At 42.3% G+C, this 22,030-nt stretch overlaps 1 protein-coding gene across 2 annotated transcripts; it reads right to left on the bottom strand.

Moving 5' to 3' along the window:
- Positions 1–11,786: 11,786 nt before the first annotated feature.
- Positions 11,787–21,773, bottom strand: slc26a2 (solute carrier family 26 member 2). Of its 2 annotated transcripts, none has more exons than XM_086139268.1 (5): positions 21,631–21,773; positions 18,937–19,599; positions 18,527–18,817; positions 16,446–16,894; positions 11,787–14,798 (listed from the first exon to the last, which is right to left on the bottom strand). In XM_086139268.1, exons 2-5 carry the CDS (start codon positions 19,582–19,584, stop codon positions 14,027–14,029), a joined length of 2,160 nt encoding a protein of 719 aa, XP_085995394.1. In that variant the 5' UTR covers positions 19,585–19,599; positions 21,631–21,773; the 3' UTR covers positions 11,787–14,026. The 2 variants fall into 2 exon arrangements, with proteins under 2 accessions (XP_085995394.1, XP_085995395.1); XM_086139269.1 differs by lacking the exon at positions 21,631–21,773 and adding an exon at positions 21,249–21,487.
- Between the last annotated feature and the right edge of the window lie 257 nt (positions 21,774–22,030).

The following is a 22,030-nucleotide window of genomic DNA, read 5'->3' as shown; positions in this document are numbered from 1 at the left end:
TTTAATATCAATTTGTCATGTATTTTTTTTAGAGGAGCAGTTCATTACATGTAGAGATTTTTATAATTCACGTTTTTTACCTCCTTTACATACAAACAAAGGAAAATTTGGACTTAGTGCGACTTCTCGGTAATGATTATACTTGTCCGGCCCTTTGACATCAAATTAGGCCGTATGTGGCCCCCGGACCAAAATGAGTTTGATTTAGAGGCACCAGTGCACACATGAGGGGATTAGCACTACTTGTGAGTCCACCCAGATGGTATGAAGAAGAATATCTTAGCAACTACTTGTAACTCATTAATTACTACAACTTTTAAAAGGCGCTCGGTGCATTTTGATTGGACTATTACAACATTTTCCTGTGCGGTAATATTTTCTATTAAAAATATTTTCAAGTCAAATTAAATATTTAATTGTTGTCAAATAAATATTTGAAATATAAATATTTTTAAATTACAAATATTTGTAATATTTTTAATATTTCATTGACAAATAAAATGCTAATTTATTGCTGATTATTCACAGGCCCGGATAGAATATGAGAATCATTTCACGTAAAAAGCAGAAAAACGCAAACGTTCATACTGATTCATCCAAATATGTGAATAATAGAGTTTCCCTGCAGGAGTCAGACCTGCACTCCTCCTCCTTTTTACCTTCATGCACTTGTGCTTTTTATAATTCTAATTATTTACTACCCTGTCTCGTTTTTGGAACTTACCCTCGTAGAAGGGGGTACAGCAAATCTAATCTAAAATAGCAAACACCGGGAAAAAAAAAAAGAAAAAAGAACTGCGGGTTTCGAAGGTGAAAACACAGCAATAGAACTCGGGAAGGAGCCTGTTCAAATAAAATGGAAAAATGAGCCAAGGCTCACCGGGAGCAAAACTTTTCAGCTTTGCAATTACAATTTTTGATGTCCGCTTGAGTCTGACACCGGAAAATTAAGGCCGTACATATAAACCGCGAAGATGTGTCAACGGTTCACTGGAAACGGCGAAAAACTGAATTAAGTTGGTAAATTAACCCCGCGTCTCTCTCACCTGGTTGGCAAACTCCCCCTCAAGTCCTCGGGCTTTCACTCCATCATGAGTTATCTGAACCAAATGAGCCTCGCTTTCTGCCCTCAGCACTTTTCCGCACATTAATCACAGAATGCCGGGAGTGTATTTTTATTGCTCTCTGATTCTTTCTCAATGTCAACACGCGACCGCTCGTCTTGGTGCCCACCAGCGGCCGTTTGTTCTCGTCGACGTCCCTCCGCGAAGCCGCTTCTTGTCATTTGAGCTGCCGCGGTCGTCTGGAAATCCAAGAATCTGTCCCTCCGAGCGCTGAAGAATGCGTACGACGGTGTCGATTTAAGAAAATTTGGCTCCTCTGCCATGTAAATGCCACTGAAGAAACACATTATCCGATGAAACTATGTAATTGTAGTTTAATCCTGCAAATTCTTTCGGTCTTTAGCACTGCTGGTTTCTGGCAGGGACGATAACCAGCCTTGTTTCATTTTACGTGGCAAATGTATCGTGACACATGGGCCACAATTTTTCTTATTATGGTTTTGCAACGGGGAGGGTAATTTAACTGTGTTCTCGCTGTCATTTGACAAAAACCATGTGTTTTATCGAAATGACAAAACAAACAAATGGACAAAACCTCAATCCTGAGAGTAACCAAACAACTTTTAGATAGAACACAGCTGCTGAATCGCTGTCTTCGACACGATCAGAAGAAGCGATACAATTCATACAGAGCTGGATTTTTCTTTTTCTCACACATTGCTTTATCTATTATGTTTTTAAGACTTGTTAGTGCAAGGGGTGGAGAACAGAAAGCACGGCATCATTCATAACATATCATAAGATAATATATTCGTAAACATATCAGACACTACAATTGAACTGACACTATTGATCATTTAGGTAACGTGAGATCAATGTTCCCTCAAAGCTGCGCAACTGCGCAATTGGAAGAAAACCTATCCAGCACAATGAGCACACTGCAAATGAATTATGTATATATAAAACTTTTTTTTTCTATATCATTTTGCTTTGTAACTACGTGAGTGACAGGTGTCCAGCCAATCATACGATACAACGCCATTACGCTACGCAGCCAATCACGGCATTGATTGTACTCGCGCAGCAGTGACGTACAGTCAGTAGAGGCTGGGCCTCACCTGTCATCATGGAAAGAAAAAAATGCAAAATGAAAAAAATAAATTAAATGGTTGTATTTAGTACTTTAACGTTATTTTCCACGTAGCTTCATCATTTTCAGTTATTTTTTTTCAAAATCACTAAAAAACATTCACATTTACCATTCGAATATGAAGAAGAGAACCGCGGTGACGCAGCGACCAGCTGATCCTACTTAGGATTGCGCAATGATTCGGCTGACTGTGCTAGCATGCTATGCACTGAGACCCGATTGCTGTCTCTGTGGATGTCACTATTGAAATAACACTTTGAATATCTGAACTAAATTTCCACAGTGTAGCTGATGTGTCTAATGTTTTACGTCAACAACTGCAACGTGTTTCTCGTGTTTCTCATAATCATAAAACGACTGCGAAGAGACATTAAGTGAGACACGCAGTAGCAAGCTACGGTAAACAGTTAGCAAGTCAAGTGCAGCAATCCAACTATTTTTTTACCGATCTCATCGGGCTCTATAGTTCACAAACGGTGAGGGATGAATGTTAATCTCCTGGGCAGTTTGTCAACTTTTTGGCCCAGACGGATCTAATTCTAACTGTTCCTGAGTTGACAAAGTTGCTCCGGCCGGTGGTCAGCGTCCCGGCTACGACAGCATCGGCGGAGAGCTCATTCTCTGCAGCGAAAAGACTCAAAACATCCAGTCGGAACAGGACCGATCAAGGACGACCGCCGTCACTGGCAGTGATTTCGATTGCGACAGAGAGACTTTTAAAACTGAAGAAAGAAACGGAAGACGTCTTCAAGCAAGTTATCGATGCTTCAGAAGGAGGGGCGCATGGACTTCATTTATAACGAGGTACGAGATAATAAGGTTTTTTTTTTACATGTTTTTTTTCTATGCTACAGTTTGCATATGTTAAGAATGCTGATAAGATACTTTAAACAAAACACATCAAACGCTCCCAATAAAGCTACTTTGTAGGGTTCATTTATTTGTAAATCTGACTGTGATGACGTCAGTGCCTCACCAGCCATGAACCTCAGCGCACGTCACTGTGGCGCACGTGCTGTGCCCATACACGCTACGTAACAATAACAGTGTGGCGGAGTTAAGTGAAGCTAATGCTAACATGCTAACAAACGAGCGGGCATTGAGCGTCATCGCCCACTCACCAAACCAAAGTAAAACAGAAATACGGTTCTTTTAAGTCAGAATGGCGGTCGGATTACGTGCAAATAGAAGAACAAGCTGTGAAACTGGGTAAGATTTTTACTTTTTCAAGTGAGAAAGGTCTGTTCTGCAAAACATGAAGCGAAGCTACAAAAGTAGTAAGCTAGTTTTCTGATGGAAAAATATGGACTGAATGGAAGCTAAAATCCCAGCTGTGTGGCCACAGCATGCACGTCTAATTTTGCTCATCAGGGCATACAGGTTGTCTGTATGCCCAGACATATGAAAATTAGAGGGAACATTGCGTGCGATAAAATTATCGACCGTTAAAGAGTTGGTACTTACGAACTAGCTAGTTAAAGTAGTATAATATTCCAGTCTATGCAGATGACACTGTTGTCTACCTCAGTGGAGATACCACTCAGTTCTCTATCAAGGCTTTGATTACGTTTGTGTCCTATCTTGGTCTTTTGTTCCACTCCTCTTTCTTCGATGCTTCTCTTTTTATTATGCTTTCTTGACTTATATTGATTTTTTTTTTGAATCTCATGCCTTTCTCTGTTCAATCCATCCTTCATTATGATAAGATTTTTATTTGTTTCATTTGTTTTCTTGCATCTTTAGTTTCTACCTCGCTTTCATTTTAGTTTAGCCCTTAGGCTAACACTGGAGACTCTTGTGCCAGATCCTGGAAGAAAATAAATTAAAAAGAACAAGTGTGGCCATTCTTCATTGGATAAACACTGCCAAATTTATTGAGCGTGAAAAGTCAGTTAAAGCAAATGTTTTGTTTTCTTTTGTTTTGTTTTCTTTTGTTTTGTCCTGACTCTTAAAGTTCACCAGGTAGATTCTGCACTCCAAGCTTAAAGAAGCAATTTTGCGCCTTAAGGGTTTTGTTTAAAATTTACAAACACCTGCCCAAGTCATTCGTAACAGTGACTGAGCAAAAACATCATCATAAAACGTCCGTCTCTGGGTAATCACCGTTCCTCTGCTGCTGCTCGCATCTCCATTCCTGCCAAATCAGCTCCCTTGGTTTTGTGCTCACTGTGTTTTTTTCCAATCAGGCTTATGAAAGGTAAATTTAGTTATCATGTCAAAATTCCTCATTAGTCAGTGTTTTTTTTTCCCCCTCTATAATCCTCATGAAAGTAAAATCTGCCAGCTCACACAATAACTATGGAACACGATATTTACTGGGAATAAAATGAAACACAACTTAGTGCCATGTATATATGGTTACGCCCAACCCCTACATGCCCCAGTTTTTTATTTTGTTTAATCCCATGTTTATTCGACTTCAGTCATCATTTGGTAGCAGAATGTTTTCCACCTCACTAAGTCCTTCACTCTAATTGGTCGCTGGTCCAACCTTCGGTTGAAGTGAACGCCCAATGGAAATGCGAAGAGAATAAAGGGAAAGCGCAATATGTCGCCTGGGTGTTTGGTGTCCAGTGTAGACGAGGGTCTCACTGGTACTCCCTAAATTTTCCGTTCAATCAGAATGGTTGTTTTATTTGCATAAATAAAAGTTTGATTAGTTCAGTGGAGAACTTTTCTTTAAGAAAATGACTGTAAATGATGGATAAACGTTCCTGACACTTGGTCTAAAATGTACAACATGTTGATTAAAAAAAGGACAGAAAATTATGTGAAGGAATACGAGAATGGGGTTTCTGCGCAAGGTCGTGTTATGTATGTTTAAAACACTTTTCAGTTTCTTTATCTACCCAGTTGCTTGTGGGATGAAATTATCCACTTGTTTCTTAGTATTCCTTAAAGCGCCAAACATAAAGCAACAGAAAATGAATTTTCAACTGCGACCTGTGTGTGTGTGTGTGTGTGTGTGTGTGTGTGTGTGTGTGTGTGTGTGTGTGTGTGTGTGTGTGTGTGTGTGTGTGTTCCTGATTGATTTCTAAATGCTAAAACACAAAAGACCTCCCTTTCCACTCACCTGAAAGGCCTTAGTTACTCTGCTCTTTCATGGAGAAAATCTTCTCCATCCCTGCTGCCAAGATGAGATGAGATGCATTTTAATGATCCCATGCTTGGGAAATTGCTAGCTGAAAATACAATTAAAAAATAAAGAAAGAAATAACCTCTGAAGTGTAAAAGTGTAATCTATAAAAAAAAAGTCTCTCCATATTTACCAATAGACAGGAATAAATAATAAGCTAAGTGTCAAACTGTAAGAGTGAGTGATTGTGTAGGGTTTCAGTTTCTGAAATCTGTCCATTTACAAATAGTTTCGTTACGATCAGCAGAAAATTTCCCATCCGATGGCGGCGGAGAAACATCGGAGTTCATTGAATGAAATTCACAGACATTTGAAAAGAAAGTATTAGAATCTGGAAGGCTCTTTGTACAGAAAGACATTTAGAATTAAATAAACTGACACTCAATGGTACAAAATTTACTGACATTGAATCAAACTCTGTTTTATTTGCAGAAACCCACGTGCACTTGCTCATATACTGTTTGCTTTTTGAGGTGTGCTCATGTATTAATTTGAAAAAAAGGAAAACCTTGAGAAAAAAGCATTTATGATTGAGTTCAATCATTTTTTCTCGAACATAAGAGAGGGCCATAGGTTTCTCTCCGCAACCCAACTGAAGAGCTTCCCTTCACTCTCCTCAATATCACATCAAAGTTAAAAAAAAAATGGACTGTAATATAAAACCAGAAAATTTGCCATTTTTTGATCATTCCAGAAAAAAAAAGAAACTGAAAATAATGTAGAGAAATTACTGAAATAATTTCAAAAGGATAATAAGAAAATAGAAAAAAAATGACAAAATGAAATGAAAATGGCATGGGAATGACCAAAAAAAAAAAAAGGAAATAGATAATTTTAGATAAAAATATTTCAAAGTGAAAAAATAATCCATTAAAAGACAGGAAAATTCAATAAACTGAAGAGGTTAATTTTTGATAACATATTCAAAAAGTTAGTCCGGACTTAGTTTCCAAACAATACATATGTAAAATGAGATAACAAGACGGAGTGGACTGTACCATTACACCCCAGAGGGGGGACCAATCTGTCATTGAGTTTATGAATTCACAATAAAACACCAATTCAGAGTTGAAACAGTTGAATGGAGAAAAGGATGTTTGCAGTGACGTCTAGCATGGCGCTGAACGCCGGCGGGCGTCTGGAACACACTTGCCGTTTGGCACAAAGCGACATTTTGACTTTTTCCAGTGTAATCGAATGACTCATGTCGTCGTGGAAACGGGAAGAAGTTAAGTGTCTCAGCGATTAAATAACACAACACATTCCCTGGCTGTTGATCTTGTTTTTGCAGTAAATGAAGTTCGCAGCCCCCCCGCTGCCCTCTGAATGTTGTCCCTCGGGCGCACATTATACACACACACACACACACACACACACACACACACACACACACACTGCCCATCTGACAGCCGGGCTTCAGCTGTAGGGTGGTTTGACCCTCCATTTGTCCAGTGTGTGTGTGTGTGTGTGTGTGTGTGTGTGTGTGTGTGTGTGTGTGTGTGTGTGTGTGTGTGTGTGTGTGTGTGTGTGTGTGTGTGTGTGTGTGTGTGTGTGTGTGTGTGTCCAAGCCCCAGTATATCCACTGATCCATTAATTTTTAATCAGTAGATGAAGATTGTTTGTTTTGGCGGTGAGCAGCTCAGAAGGGTCATCATGCATGTGACACAGTGTATGTGTATGTGTGTGTGTGTGTGTGTGTGTGTGTGTGTGTGACCACGCTCACACTGCATGCCCACCAGTGTGGCCTCGGCCTCGGCCTCTCTCCATGCCATCTGCTCCCTGCAGCCCCCTGTAGACCACTTTACCCGTCCAGGCGTGGCCTGGACTGAATGCGTTTTGGGGGATGCACACCAACCAGAGGCTAATCACTCGTGTCGCCGTGACGATCGACTCACTGAATATCAGGACGACACAATCTGAATCAATCTTTAATATTTCCATTTGGGCTGATATTTGTGTAGTTTTTTTTTTTTTTTCCGCCATGCCTTGAAAACAGTTCGTTTTGAATACTTTCCCGCACGTAATTTCCGTTTTCTGACTTCGACGGACGGGACGAATGTCCATGACTGACTAATCCTCCTCCTGCCTTCGGCGCCCTTGGGAAGGAGCTGAAGCTGCAGAACAAACCAACCGTTGACGCAGACGCCACACTACATAAAACCACGGTGAACAAGTGAACCTGGAGCTCATCGTGGAAGCTTTAAACGTCCAAATTTAAAGATTTGGAAAAGATCAACGTAAAAATGTCATCTCACGCCACTCCACTTGTTTTTCAAGTTTTAAGTTTCACCCTAGTCTGAGACTCCACTGAGGTTTTACGAAACCTGGTTATCTTACATCTAAAGACTTTGAAAAGATTTGAAAAACTACAACTTGATTCTTTCAGCAACTTTTTCCAACCATGCAATGTTTTCGTCAGAGTCGATATCCACCGTCCGCTCCTCTTTCTAGACGCTCCACACTGATTGGGACGTCCTTCGCCGTTCCCGTTTATTCATACCGCCAACAAATACCGTCTCTTCTGATTGTTCGTCCAGCAGGTTCCCTTTTTTCTGGTTTTGTTGAAGCTCATTCATTGGTTGTAGATTGTATCACATCACCATAAAGACCGAAAGACTCGCAACGATATTCTTCGACATTGTCATAAACCGTCTTAGATTACCGTCTTATTGTTCACGACTTAGACGACAGGAGCACGCTGCGACTCCAGTAAGACTCGAGATTTCCTTCCGACTTTCAGTTTTAAGTCTGCGACCTCAAAAATCATAAGGTGGAGTCCCACCATTAGTGAACGCTGATTCCCGAGTGATCGAACCCTGATCCGTCCAAGGCCTCACATGGGAACTCTACATGTTACACTCAAAATCTTCTTCGGTTCACGGCGAGAAGATTTTGACGAGAATTCACCGCGACCTGGATGGCTGAGAACCTCCATCTGCATGTTCGAATTCTCAGGCCTCACCTTTCTAGACCGTTTTGACAGTTCATGCTAACAACAATGGCGGCAGAGGCGGACATGCTAACGCCATGCTAACGCCATGCTAACCCCGCCATCAGGAGCAGTTAGGGGTTTAATGTCTCAACACTTAAACACGCGGCAATACTGAGGGGGAAACAAGATAAATCATCCTGAATGTTATACGTAGTTCTGTCACTCAACGCTGTCGGATTCCCTCGAGGTTAAACCTAGATCTGTCCGCCGCCGTGGGAAAGAATTGATCTTAAGGAGAAGCGGAGTGGAGCTGATGGCGCGCCATAGTGATGAAAGGGTTTTCTGACAGCAAACATAAAAATTTCTGCCGGCATCCCGCGTGGAAACCCTCCTCCTCCAGATCCGTTTTTCAGTTGTGACAGGCAGGGACGAAATCCCACCAGATGACGGGCGTTTCCGTTCCGACTCCACGAGACGCCGATGGACTCGGTGACGTCCAGGAATAACGTTAGATTCATCGAACACGTTCCAGTCCCGCCGAGATTTGTACCCAACAGCCGCACGTTAAACCTTCCTCCTGTGTTAGTTTTCTGGTAGCATCACCGGTTTTAAATGTCTTAAATCAGCTTTAGAATACAGTATACCCTCGTTTTTCACGGGGGTAACGTTCCAAAAAGAACCCGTGATAGGCAAAATCCGTGAAGTAGCAACCTTTATCTTTTTTTTATAATTATTATACAATTAAATACTCTATTATACATTGAAAATAAAGAAAAAAACATTTTACAGGCTCAATCAATTTCACAAATAAAAGTACTGTACTTTAGAAACGTTTTTTTCAACAAGTAACTTCTGCACTGTACTGTCAAATAATAAGTTTAATCATCAATGTGAACAGAAGGCTTTAAATTGCGGAGATTAGCACCGCCCATCGCGACCTTATTGCTGCTGTCGTCCTTATGGTTTTTTTCTTCCTTCTTTATGGAACGAACGGAAGATTAATTAATTCCATAATGCCGACCTACAGCCGCATAGCTTTTACCTTCCCATAGCAACTTTATTTGTGATAGATAGCATCTTCCGCTGCCTTTTGGGCCCTGCCGCAGGTGCTTTTGTCGGTCCAGAGCGTTTTGTCAACATTATGGGTTTTAGAGAAACTCGAAATTGCAAGAGAATTTGCACGTACGTAATGTAAATTCGGCAAGCTGTTTTACGTACGTGTACATATTACACTGCAACGTTATTGACGCACAGGTAGAGAAGAAGCGGAGTGACTTTTTAGCCAATCAGAATGCAGAACACAACGCACGATGCAAATCCGTGAAGTAGCGAAACCGTGAAAAGTAAACCGCGTTATAGCGAGGGATCACTGCACACTAAAAATAAAAACTTAAATTCCATTTTTTTTTTTCAAATCTCTTGGTTACCTTGTGAGGCTTCGTTATCCATGAAAATGTTGGATTTAAAATTTTTGTTGTGGTTCTCTGGGCCGTTTTATTGTTATTAGTATACCTCTCGATCTCAATAAAAAAAAGAAAAATTAACCTAAAGAGAATAGAATAAATAAATTAAAGGATGTTGGTAAGGGGTATAGAACACATCTTTGAAATGAATTAGTTGATTTATTTTTTCATTTTAAAATTAATAACTATAGTAACATCTATGGTGTAATGGGTCATTTTTGACCCATATATATTTTCTTCAAAAAAATGCAAAAAAACAAAAAATGTCAGCAATAGCACTTTAAAGGGGAATGAGAAAGATTGGAGGGGCAAAATGGGAAATGGGAAAATTCAAATGCAAATACCTGAATGCCGTCTTAAAACTATAATCCCAATCATGATTGCCAACAGTGTACAGTGAATTTGTAGTCCTGCATAAATAACTCTAGCTCTATTAAATAATAAAAAACACGAGATATTGTTCCCATTTCTGGTATTTACAGTAACGTTAAGAGTTATTCCCAGTCAGGTTCCTTGTAGTCATTCTTTAAAGGAATGAGAAACAAATCAAATATTACATGTGTTTGTATGCGTAATAAGGAGTTTCTAAATCGAATTAAAGGTTCTGGGTTTCGAATATAAACTAAAGACGAGGTTCGAAATCGCTAGTTTTCTCTTTTCGGGTCATTTCTTTCTCTAAGGACTTGGAATCTTCTGAGAAACATCTTTATGTTCACGTTAATAATCGTCTAAATGTAATTTGGACTGATGCTGCCAGTTTTCTGTCCAATACTGCTCTCTGGTGGTCATCTTGTGTGGCCTCTCGCCTTCGTGACGTAAAACCAGTTGAGTTTTGCGCCGCTGATGAGGAAGACGTGGAAAGTCTGTCCAAGAAAGTCAAAATAATGAGACGAGGTGTTAATCTGCGAGAATACCGCTCTCATTTTGAGATTAAGATCTGCTTCTCTTGCCTGAGTATGTTGTGAATCTGATATTCGGCTTTGTTTCATCGACCAATGAACAAAGCTTTTGCTCATGCATTCTCAGAGTCCATCAGGACGGCAGCACGTGTTTGACGGTCTGGAGATGAAATCAGACTGAGATGGTTTTTAAGTGTGAAGTCTCCCTTATGGTTTCATCCTCTTCCCCGATAGTCCGATATCGACGACCGTTCCCCTGCCTTGAACGTTGTTTCTCCTCCTTTGTCACGTAACGGGAGTCATTACAGGAGGCGGAAAAAATTGAAACCGAAATGAAACATGGAGGTGCTCAACCTGAAACATTTGGACATGAGAGGTCCAACGGTAGCCCGTATCTTTTCAGTTTTTTTTTCAGTCACACTTCAATCCCCCGCCACCTGAACCTTGTATTTGGAAAAAGGAAAAAGTTCAGCAAATTAAAACAGGCAGCTGGTCATTTTCAGGTTTGAGATTGTTGCACGATGTAGGAAAATGACAGTAAAGTGGTTCCTCGTCTTTGTATCCTGGGCTCTGATTGGCTCAGCGACCGTAGCATCTTCCTCTGCATCTCCTGCATAAAGCAGCATCTCACCCTGTCCATTTGTAGGGTTACTTTGCGCTCCAGTGTTTGCGTGAATTATCCATGAACTTTTTCAATTTTTTAGACCCCTATGATGATGCCCAAACGTTCTTCACCTATAAAGGTAAGCTAAGCGGCAGGGAAAGATGCTAAACATCGTAGAAAAAGTGCAACTTCTCGACGCACTTAAGCTTCGCTGCTGTAAAACGCTACTTCACGGATTTTCATTTAGAGCCTTCGTCTTAGAATGGATTTTTTTTTTTTTTTTTTTGTCTCATAATTAAAAATGAAAATTGGGACTCCCAAGTTTTGTTTTTGTCAAACCAGGCGAAAAGTGTCACTTACTGGCAATTTAATTTCTGAAAATGCTGATAGGTTTATTTGCCGCTAATGATAAGGTGAAGTATAAATGTCAATTCAATAATCCATTATTTAGCATTCTGGCCGGTTTTAAAGCTGAAATGAGAACTAAACAAACACCCAAAACTAAGTTCTGCACTTTGTTCAGGATAATAAACAGCAATAAAAGATCAGTGCAAACCTTTTTAACATCATTTTATTTGTTTTCATTTTGCATAGTTCAGTTTATCTTCTTCCAACAAGTGCCTTTTTTTTTTAGTTAAATAAAGTTATCAGTAAATAGACACAAACAAAGGCGGTAACTCACTTTGGCAGCCATTTCTCTTCGTTGTGCGAAAGAGAAAAATACAAGCAAATCTTCTTCTTCTTCAATTTTCTTTTTTAAATCTTTTTTAATTTTTAAATTTTCTCAGAATGAACTCGATATATTATTTCAACCAAAGATTAACATCACATTATAATTCATATGATGTTTAATTAAACATGTTTAGTAAAACATGCATACAAAAATTCATATATTTTCAAAATATAAATTCTATCTTGTATAAATTATAAATGTATTAATTTATCTAATTACCTTCATATATCCTTTTTAAAAGAGTGAATGCTAAACATTTTTTTGTTTTTCTATTAAGCTCATTGATACAAAATCCTACAAAAACAGCTATGGGGAAATATATCTAGACTAAGCTAAACTAACCAGAAAATATGTAACAAACTACATAAAAATCAGCTATAAATTAAAGAATGAGTAAAAAGCACTTTCATCAAACTGAGGTTTCAAAGCGCTTTACACCGGATTCACACACACACACACACACACACACACACACACACCACTAGCTGCAGTGCTGCCGTGCAAAACAACTGTTTCATAATAATTATAATAATTATTTTATTCTATTATTTACTTGTATAATTTTAACCTAATAATTATTTGACGGATAAAACTGTAATCGAAAAGAGAGGAAGGATACGTTTAAAAGTTCGGCATTATTTAAATGGTACATTCAAAGATCAGCTGGATATGAGGCATCAGTAACGTGCACAGTGTCACTTTAAATACAGATAAACGAAACTAAATTCATTTCTTCCACCACTCCGCGGCCCAAAAAATAAGTTGTGGAAAGTTCCAGCTCTGATCTGTTGTCTCCTGAGAGCTTCATCACCGTATGGCTGTTCTTTTCTCTAAAAAAAAAAAAAAATCTCACACGGCATGTCTCATCCATCCAGCCCTCCCAGATTTCTTCTCCCCCCGCTGGAGGCTCTGTATATATTGTCATTGTATTCTCCAAAAATTACCAAAATATTAGATTTTTATAAATTGAGTAATAAAAATATTCCCAGAAAAATCAGCAAGAACTTAAAATCACTATAAATTCCATAAAAATTATTGCTCTTGTGTCATAAAATGTCTTATAAAATGAATTACAGAAAAAGTATTAAATCATTTTTAAAAAAGTGATAAATGCCTTATAGAGGGCCTTAAATTGGATTCTGATGTCTTTGGACTTTTGGTTGCCATCCGGGATTGGATTATATCTTTAACTTCATATTTTGTTATTATTTTTTTTTCCCAATCCCCCCCACAACCAATCTCTTTGAGCAAAACAAAACAGCGCTATATTTTCATCCACCTTCATTTCGTAATCTACGGAGATAAATAAATACAAGCGAAGCCTGAGGCGACAATAATTGTCCGACAGACTGAACCGACTGCCTTTTTTCAGAGGTATTTCAGAAGAAGCGTGTTTCTCTCGACCCTTCTTCACCCAGGTCATTGTCATCGCGTGATATCTTGTTGATCTTGACTAATTGATTGTTTGATTGGTTCCTTAGTTGTAAAACGTCCAAGGTGACGCCCTCACAGGGAGTCGTCGAGGACGTTGGCGGATAATCGACAACCCTTTTACATTTGAGTCGCTTTTGTTTCTTCTTTTGAAGCGCCGATTTGAAAGCGAAAATCCTTTGATTAATGGCCAGAGAAGTTCTTTCGCTGTTGAACCAAAGCCTGCTTTTTGACTTTCACTTTTAAACACCTGTCGAGTTGAGGGCAAAGCTAAGCTTAGGGTAAATAAAATTTGACCTCAGATATCAAAACAGTTTGAAGCTCTTAGCTTTTAGATTTGTTTCGAGAGTCGTCGTCGCGCAACCGCAATGTTAACATGGCTTCTGGAAAAAGATCTTTGGCAGTTAAAAAATTTCTGATAGCAGCGAATCAACAGTTCGGGCTGATTCCGAGAAGAACCGTTGAACATCAGTAACAAGGATTCGGGTGTGTGCAAATACGATCGAGGAAACCTGAAGGTCTTAGGTTTCCTACTTTGGCTTAATTTCACGGGGCGAGTATTTAATGGACGTTGAACTTCATCAGTGTAAACAGATGTGATTGGACGGGATGGCTCAGCATCTGCTGCCGTGATCCCCGTTGGGCACGGAAAGGCTTTGGGCGTAGCGGACGGCGTCGCTGATGGTGAAGAAGATGGCGTCCTCCCCCCCTTCGCCCGCCCTTCGGTAGCCCCCCCTTTCCAAGGCGTCCAGCACAGAGGTGTTACACTGGGCCAGGACCAGCCGGACCCCCTGCTCCCCGTAGTCCTTCCGCACCTCCTTCAGGGCGTTCACGCCGGCGGTGTCCAGGAACAATACGGCGCTGCAGTCCATCACCACGCCATGTATCCGGCGCGATTTCATCTCCAGCACCAGGTCACAGTCTTTACCACCGTCCGTGACCTCCGTCTGCTGCGGCGCGCCGCTCTTCTTTTGGAACTTCACGCGGCGCGTTCGCTCCTTCACGGGATCCAGGCCCGCCATCTTGTACAGAGACTTCTTGAACAAGCTCTGGTTGGCGTAATAAATGGGCGCCTGATAGCGGAAGACGGCTACGCCGGGCTGTGTGTGAAGGCCCCGGTACGAGGACGCGTCCTCGTAGTGCTCCCTGCCGGCGGCCCGGCCCAGCTCCAGCACGGCGGCCCGCTGGGTCCGGGCCAGGACGGCGAAGGCCGACGCCAGCACCCCGACGAGGAGACCCAGCTCCGTGTTGACCAGCGCCGACGTCGCCATGGTGATCAGCCAGATGATGGCGTCGATGCGGTTGGCGCGCCACATTTGGGGAACCTCTGTGAACTTCCTCAGTGCCCCTCGGAGGTTCACCAGGATGATGACGGCTAACACACACCTGGGGGGGGGGGGGACAGGGTGTCACTCAGAAAGAAAACAGTTGTTTCTCTCACATCAACTACCTTCATATCTTCTCTCACTACGTCCATAAATCTTCCCTTTGGTCGTCCTAGAGACCTCCTGCCTGGCAGCTCCAATTCCAGAGTCGGTCTACCAACATATTCGCTATCCCTCCATGAGAGAACCATCTCAGTCCGGCTTCTCTCTTACCTTCTCTTACCTTTGCATATTTGGTTTTAACACCTGAAAAAGTTTGACGCCGGTTGTCTTTCCTGACGCAACCCTCTGCATTTATTCCGGCTTGGGGCCGGCTCAGGGAGACACCGGCCAATACCCCCATTAGGCCGCATTCGTTTCTCTTAAGAGCCAAATGTTTAAAAACTGATATAATTATCAGTTTATTCAAAGGTAGTTTTTAAATGTCCATTTGCAGGAACGTACCTGATTTGATTTGACATATTGGTCGATTTAGATGGAAAGTGTTTCTTTAGCTCATATATCAAAATATTTTTTAAGATGATTTATTCGTTTAAAATTAATTATTTCTTACAAGTTTATTTTGAATTGAATTTATGTATCTATGATGACCCTCTGCTCAGGGAGAGGGAGGTTAAGGTGGAAAATTATTTAGATTTTTTTCTAACTGATACAGCCCTAAACAACGAATATGTGTTTCATTTTGCTTCCCCTCCCCGGTCACCCAGAGGATAATGACCTCGTTTGAGGTGACACTCGCCCCCCCACCAACCCGAAAATCCTCCCCCTGTTGGTGTTTGTCCGCCCTTTAAACCTCCACCGGCAAACAGGACAAGGCGTCCAGATTCCTGAACACTCGGGAGTTAATCGCTTTATTTTGTTATATATTTACTTGTCTCGCTGACTTATTGTAGTTATTATTCCAAAACTTCTTCCATGTAGTGTGCTCAATATACTTGAAATGATCGACGATGCTGAGAACAAAACTGATGAGCAAATTTGAGAAAACTGGTTATAAATTACTGTCTGTGCCAGTCTGCTGTGTTAAATATATATATATATATATATATATATTTTTTTTTTTTTTTTTTTTTTTTTTTTTTGGCATACACGTGCTAGTGTCCAATTCCAACGATGACTCATCTCTGAGGAAGCGAACTGGCTCGTCAATAAATATCCAAACACGTTTAGGAAACCGGTCGAACTGGAAGACCTGGGCTGGTCCAGCAGGCCGAAGTCTGAACTATTTTTAGGAGCCACCTCCTGCTTTCACATAATCTTTAAACATCGGGCCATCAAATGCGTCCTGCCGGCTGCGTATTTTATCTCCATCGTGCCCCAGACAACTTTTCCATCATATTATCATTGACAGGAGGCCGTTAAAGGAAACACACCTGCTCCAAACACTTTCTGGTCAAAGGTGGCGCTAACATTGAACACTGGCAAGTGGAGACATAAGGTTATTCACAAGTTACTGCCGTTCACCCTCTCATTCACACGTCAAAAAGAGACAGACAACCATTCACCCTCGGAATCCAATCAGGGGCCTCCTTGTTGTGAGGTGGTGGCCCTAACCGCCACTTAATGTATGTTCATAACATTACTTCAAATTTTCCAGAATTAAAAAACAAAATATCCCTGCTTAAACGGCAGTTGGTGGAGATCTTACTTCTGCAGGGAGTAGAAGAGCGGGGCGATGACCAGCAGCACCAGCAGCAGGACCACGGCGGTGACCAGCCCCGACACCTGCGTCTGGCAGCCCGTCGACTCCTTGACCAGGGTCTTGGTGAGCGCCGCGCTGGTGGTGAAACAGCGGAAGAAGGACGGCAGGATGTTGCAGAATCCGATAGCGTACATCTCCTGGTTGGCGTCCACCTCGTAGCCGTGCTTCTTGGCGAACATTTCCGACAGCGACACGGTGATGGCGAACCCCACGATGGCGATGGAGAAGGCGTCCAACGCCACGTTGGGGACGAGGGACCACGCGGGGAGCTGCGGGGGAAGGAAACCCGTGGGGATTTCCCCCGCCACGTCCGAGTGATAGGCCGTCTCGAAATTGCCGAAATGTGACGCCAGCGTGGCAATGATGACCACGAAGAGCTCGAACGGGATCGGAGCCTGAGGAGGAAAAAGAAAACGGTTTTACTCTGAAATTCACATTTGCTACGAATCTGACTTTATTTTGTTTAAATGCGCTTTTGTTTATATCACAGAGTTTTCAGGTTGTTTTTTTTTTTTTATTCTTTAAATCAACCACTTGTTTCATTTGTATTTGATTTTTAAAACGTCACTCTGGGTCGATCCACATCTTTTCTTTTCTTGGAAAGAACAAGGAGCGTCAAAAGTCGCTACGCTACGGTGACATTTCCCTCGACTGATTCACTTGACACTGGCGACAAAAAAATTAACCACTTTTACAAGGTTTTTCTGGTTGCACTGGATTTTCCGCCAATGTATTATCTGGAGATCCCTCCATGATTCTTGCCCTTCATTATCATTCGCTGTTTTTTTTTTGTTTGTTTTTTGTTTTTTGTTTTTTTTCAAAAAAAGCAGAGGACGTTCCTTGTCAGCAGTTTTGACAATAACAACAACAATAATACATTTGTTTTCAAGATGCCCTAAAAACATATACAAAAATAGATTTCAAAGAAAAAATGAAATAAAAACAATAAAAGTGCCAAAAATTATTTAAAAAAATTCCAATATTTTCCCCGCAATTGTATGGGCATTTCCATGGCGACAGCAAGTGTTTTTTTTGTTTTTGTTTAGAGTCAGTCAATCAAAGCTAAATCCATGAGGATCAGATAGAACGAACCATTGATCCGGCTCAGACTCACAGGGAGAGGAGGAAAAAAAGGGCAATTTCATGTCATTAGTTTATGAGTGTTGTGGTTATAATTGCACTCTGAGTGTTTGTTTGTGTGTGTGTGTGTGTGTGTGGAGATCTACCATCTTTGCCACCATCCCTGGTAAAAGGCTGATGTCACGGATACCTTCCCCTGCAGGAATTCAAGTACTGTGTGCATTTGTTTTAGGTTTATATTTGATTGAAGTGGAACCTTGACTTTGCTCATACATCAAATTAAATGTCTCCATTGAAATTAATTAAAATGTTATTAATCCGCTGCAGCCCCCCCGGTTTTGTTACATGTTTTTAAATAAGAAAAATGTCCTTTATAACTAACAAATAGTGTATCAAAAAATACATGATAGAGGAGAGCGTAAAGAGATAAAGTGTGTTTACCATGAAGATCGGACTAAGACGGCGGAGGAGGTTTGGGGAGTTTTTCATTTCCTACTCCGTCATTTAACTGGCTTCACACTTAATGTGTTGATAAATGTAACTTGCTCACTTTACTACACTTTATGGCTAGGCTCAATTTAGTGATGGAGTGAATGTCACTCTTTTTCTTTAAAATGATCCAACCGTCCCCGAATCGGCTATGAATGACTCTTCCGATGTCTCCGCCGTTGATGTTCCCGTCGTCTGCTGCACCAAATCCCCTTAAATCTCTCCTGCCTTCCCACAGACGATGCGCTCAGTCACCGAATCTCACAGACAACTCCATTTCTTCAGCCACTCATGTTTCTCTATGATTTTACGCCGGCTCGTATCACGGAAAACACGTAAATCGACGCGCTCGTAGGTCAAGTTTGCGCTGTAATTTTTCTTTTTTTTCAAATGTAAAAAAATAATTTCCCTATATTTTTCCCGTTGCGTGAGGACGGCGGCAGCGGACGCACTCGGACCTTCAGCTTGGCCTTGAAGCGGTCGTTGAGCTCCTTGCTGGGGACCAGCAGCAGCAGACACACGGCGCTGGTCGCCAGGTCGCAGAGGTTGGTGTCCGCCAGGTGCGTCAGCAGGCCGTACCACGTCTTGAAGAGGGTGAACCAGCCCTGGGGCCGTCGGATCTTCAGGCCAAGGAGGTACTTGATCTGCGAGGTGAGGATGGTCAGCGAGGCGCCGGTGGCGAAGCCGCTGAGGAGGGAGGGCGACAGGAAGACCGAGACGAAGCCCACTTGGAAGATCCCCATCAGAACCTGGGCGGAAAGAGGTTGTTTCTCAATAGCGGTTTCCCCGCAGAATTAACAGGAAGCGGTGGTTACCGTGATGAGAGACTCTGAAATTCAGGAGCGTCTCCCCGGCAAACATCTCGCACCTGGAAAATCCCAGCGGTAAAAGTAACGGTGGCGCCCACGGTGATGGCGTAGCAGCTCCTGTCGCACGGCGGCCAAAAGCTGTCGTTCCCCGGGCCGTCCAGCAAGACGTCGCTGCTGTTATGGACGCCACTCTCCACCGCGTACCCCGCCAGCGCCAGCTCCCTGTCCACGACCTGCCCGACCAGCAGGCAGAGGACGCCGAATATCCCGACGGAGACGTGCCGGGAGGTGCCCAGGACGGCGTAGATGATGGAGGAGAAGAAAGAGGTGTATAGGCCGTAGATGGGGTCCTGGCCGGCCAATAGGGAGTAAGCGATAGACTGGGGGACCAACAGGATCCCCACGATCAGCCCGGACATGACGTCGCCCAGGATCCAGTCCCTGAACTGGTAGCGCGGCAGCCATTTTAAGATGGGGACGAAGCCAAGGGTCCTGGACTTGAGCTTCTCGGAGGTACAGGAGCAAAGGCCCTTGAGCCGCTGCGACAACGCCGACCTCAAATCCGTGCCCGCCTTTTCCGGGAACCGCTGCAGGATGAGCGGCTCCTGCTGCTCGCCATCGGGCCCCGCTTCCAGGATGAGCGGCTCCTGCTGCTCGCCATCGGGCCCCGCTTCCAGCGCCGCAGCGCCATCGTCTCCGTGAGTCATGATCGAGCTCTTTTTCTGAGGAAAGGATTGGAGTCAGGATTTGGCAAAATCTAAACTATAGGAGTTTTCTAAAAATGATTATCTAATTCAATCAAATATAAATCTAAAATTGTTTTTTTTTTTTTTAATCTGAAATGATCAAAAAAGGAGCTAAAACTCATAAAGAAAATCAGTGTAAACCTCTAAACATCCAGCGGCCGCGTGACCCCGGGGGTTGGGTGTCACGTTAGCGGAGGGAGGATCGTAGAAAGAGCGTTTCATTTTATCATTCAATGTGAATTAGCCCGTTTCTATATGGTTATTACATTTCAATTAAGGCTTCAGTTTGCTATCAAATACCTCCCAAGCCTGTCTTTTGGGATATGAACTCAAATTCATTCTGGTGATTTGCTCCAAACCACCTCCAGAGAAAATGGGAATTTCCTGTCGATTTCCGCATTGCTTCCCGCCATCATGGTCACGTGACCCGCCCCGCGTGACTTTGGAAAATAATCAAGGAAACTGCTATTATGTAAATTCTGACTTATTCGGAACTAGCAATTATAACGACGTAATACAAAAGTAATAAAGCCAATTGCTGAAGTCCTACACTACCAGGTGAACACTAAATCAGATTAAAAAAATACGTGATCCCATTTGAACTTTTCTTAAGGTGAGAATGTTTGGTGTTTGATGAGTTTGTGATGCGTTTCAAAAGAAATTGCCATGAAAGTTTTAATCTTAATGGGATTAAGTTTTTCATCCCACCTACCCACGACGCCTGATGCTTTCTTTATTTTATTTATCTTTCTGAAACTGAACGTCCAGAAATACTGACGCAGCTTAAGTTGAATCCAGACAAGTTTGAGAAACGATGTGAGTGGCCACAGGAATAAACCGCAATAATAACATTAAAAAGTACTCTTATCGTCACACGTCATTGGCCATCTTCAAATCCCTCTCCACTGTAACTTGGATTCATTTATTTATTGTAAGAGTCAGCTTTGTCTCCAGACACTGACAGGGAATTTTACACAATAGCTGACTTTATTAACATAGAAATAAAGAAAAATGTATAAATTATAATTGTGTAAGTCATTATTTCAGAAAGCAAAAAACGGAGTCAAGAAAAAAAGGACTTTGACTTGGGCATATTTTTAAGATGGTGATGATATACATATGTATTGTTATTTTAAATACTACTTTTTGAGTTGCTTTTAGCCTGATGCTATTGAGGAAACGTGCCGCAAGATCCAATGATTTTGAGATTAATCAGGTAAATGCTCTGGAAAAAAAACAAAAATAACTAACTTTAATTTGAATAAATATATTTTGTTTTCTATCACGTCTCTGTGTGTGGATATATATGTATATGATTAAAATTAAGGACAATATTTCTATTTAGATGTTATATATATATCGTTACCTTCTAAAACAACGTAATATAAATAATATTTTTTTATGCCTACATCAATTCCTTATTCAACATGCGGCTGGGTTTTTGTGTGTTTTCTGAAAAAAAAAAACAAGACGGCGACGAATAGGAACAATTTGAGTAGATTTAGTTTGACATTTATATTAATTCTTCAAAAAGTCCCCCGTCGTCTTAACTTTTTAGGGGCAGTGGATCAGCGGACAGCAGCCCGAACGCCTGGCCTGAAGCCGCCGGTTAAAACTCCACCTACCGCCGCCTCCACTTCCCGCACCGGTCCGCCGCGCTTCGCTCCGCCGGGGAAACGCGTCTTCTTGTCGGGGAGGAACTCTCGGCTCGCCCCGCCGGCCCGGAACCGACCCCGCTCGCTGACCGGCGCCTGGAACTGACGAGCCCGCTCGGTCGCCCCGCTCCGGTCCCGTCGGGAGGTCACACACCGCGAGACTTAACTAGTATTAACTGAACTTAACTAGTTGGTTAAGTCGTGGCCGGCCGAGCTCGCGCGGTGACTATGAATGGACTCTTTGTAAACAACTTGTCAACGTGGACGCGATACGCGCGCGTGTCCGGCCGCGTGTCGTCCTTGCCCCTATTCCGAAGCGGAGGAACCCGGAAGTAGGATCGTAGGCACGAACCCCGTGGTTGTCGCTCCCCGCGTCCACGTCCCGAGGCGCCGGGTCTCCGTCCTCAGTCCACCCGTGGGTTCATCCACGCAGCCCCCCACCCACTCACCCACTCAGAGTGACTCCGGTCCGTACGTGATGACGTGTCCCCACGGCGTGTGTCCCCCGGCCGTGGTCACGTGGCTCCGCAGAAGGAGATGGCGTGCGCGCCTCCCTCTGAGTGACGTGTGTGCGTGCGTGAGGAGGAAGTTAGAACCACAGATTTCCATGTATTTAGAAACATATACACGTGTGTGTGTGTGTTTGTGTGTGTGTGTGTGTGTGTTTATTTATACAGACAGATAGATATAGATCGATCACTAATTGTCATATATGTGTGATATATATGTGTGTATAGATACACATCAATGTC

This window comes from Fistularia commersonii, chromosome 31 (assembly GCF_037954325.1).
Source record: "Fistularia commersonii isolate RoL2024-O1a breed Wild chromosome 31, RoL_Fcom_v1.0, whole genome shotgun sequence".
Taxonomy (NCBI): domain Eukaryota; kingdom Metazoa; phylum Chordata; class Actinopteri; order Syngnathiformes; family Fistulariidae; genus Fistularia; species Fistularia commersonii.
The sequence above is the reverse complement of the archived record's forward strand: the minus strand, read 5'-3'. Positions and strand labels throughout refer to the sequence as shown.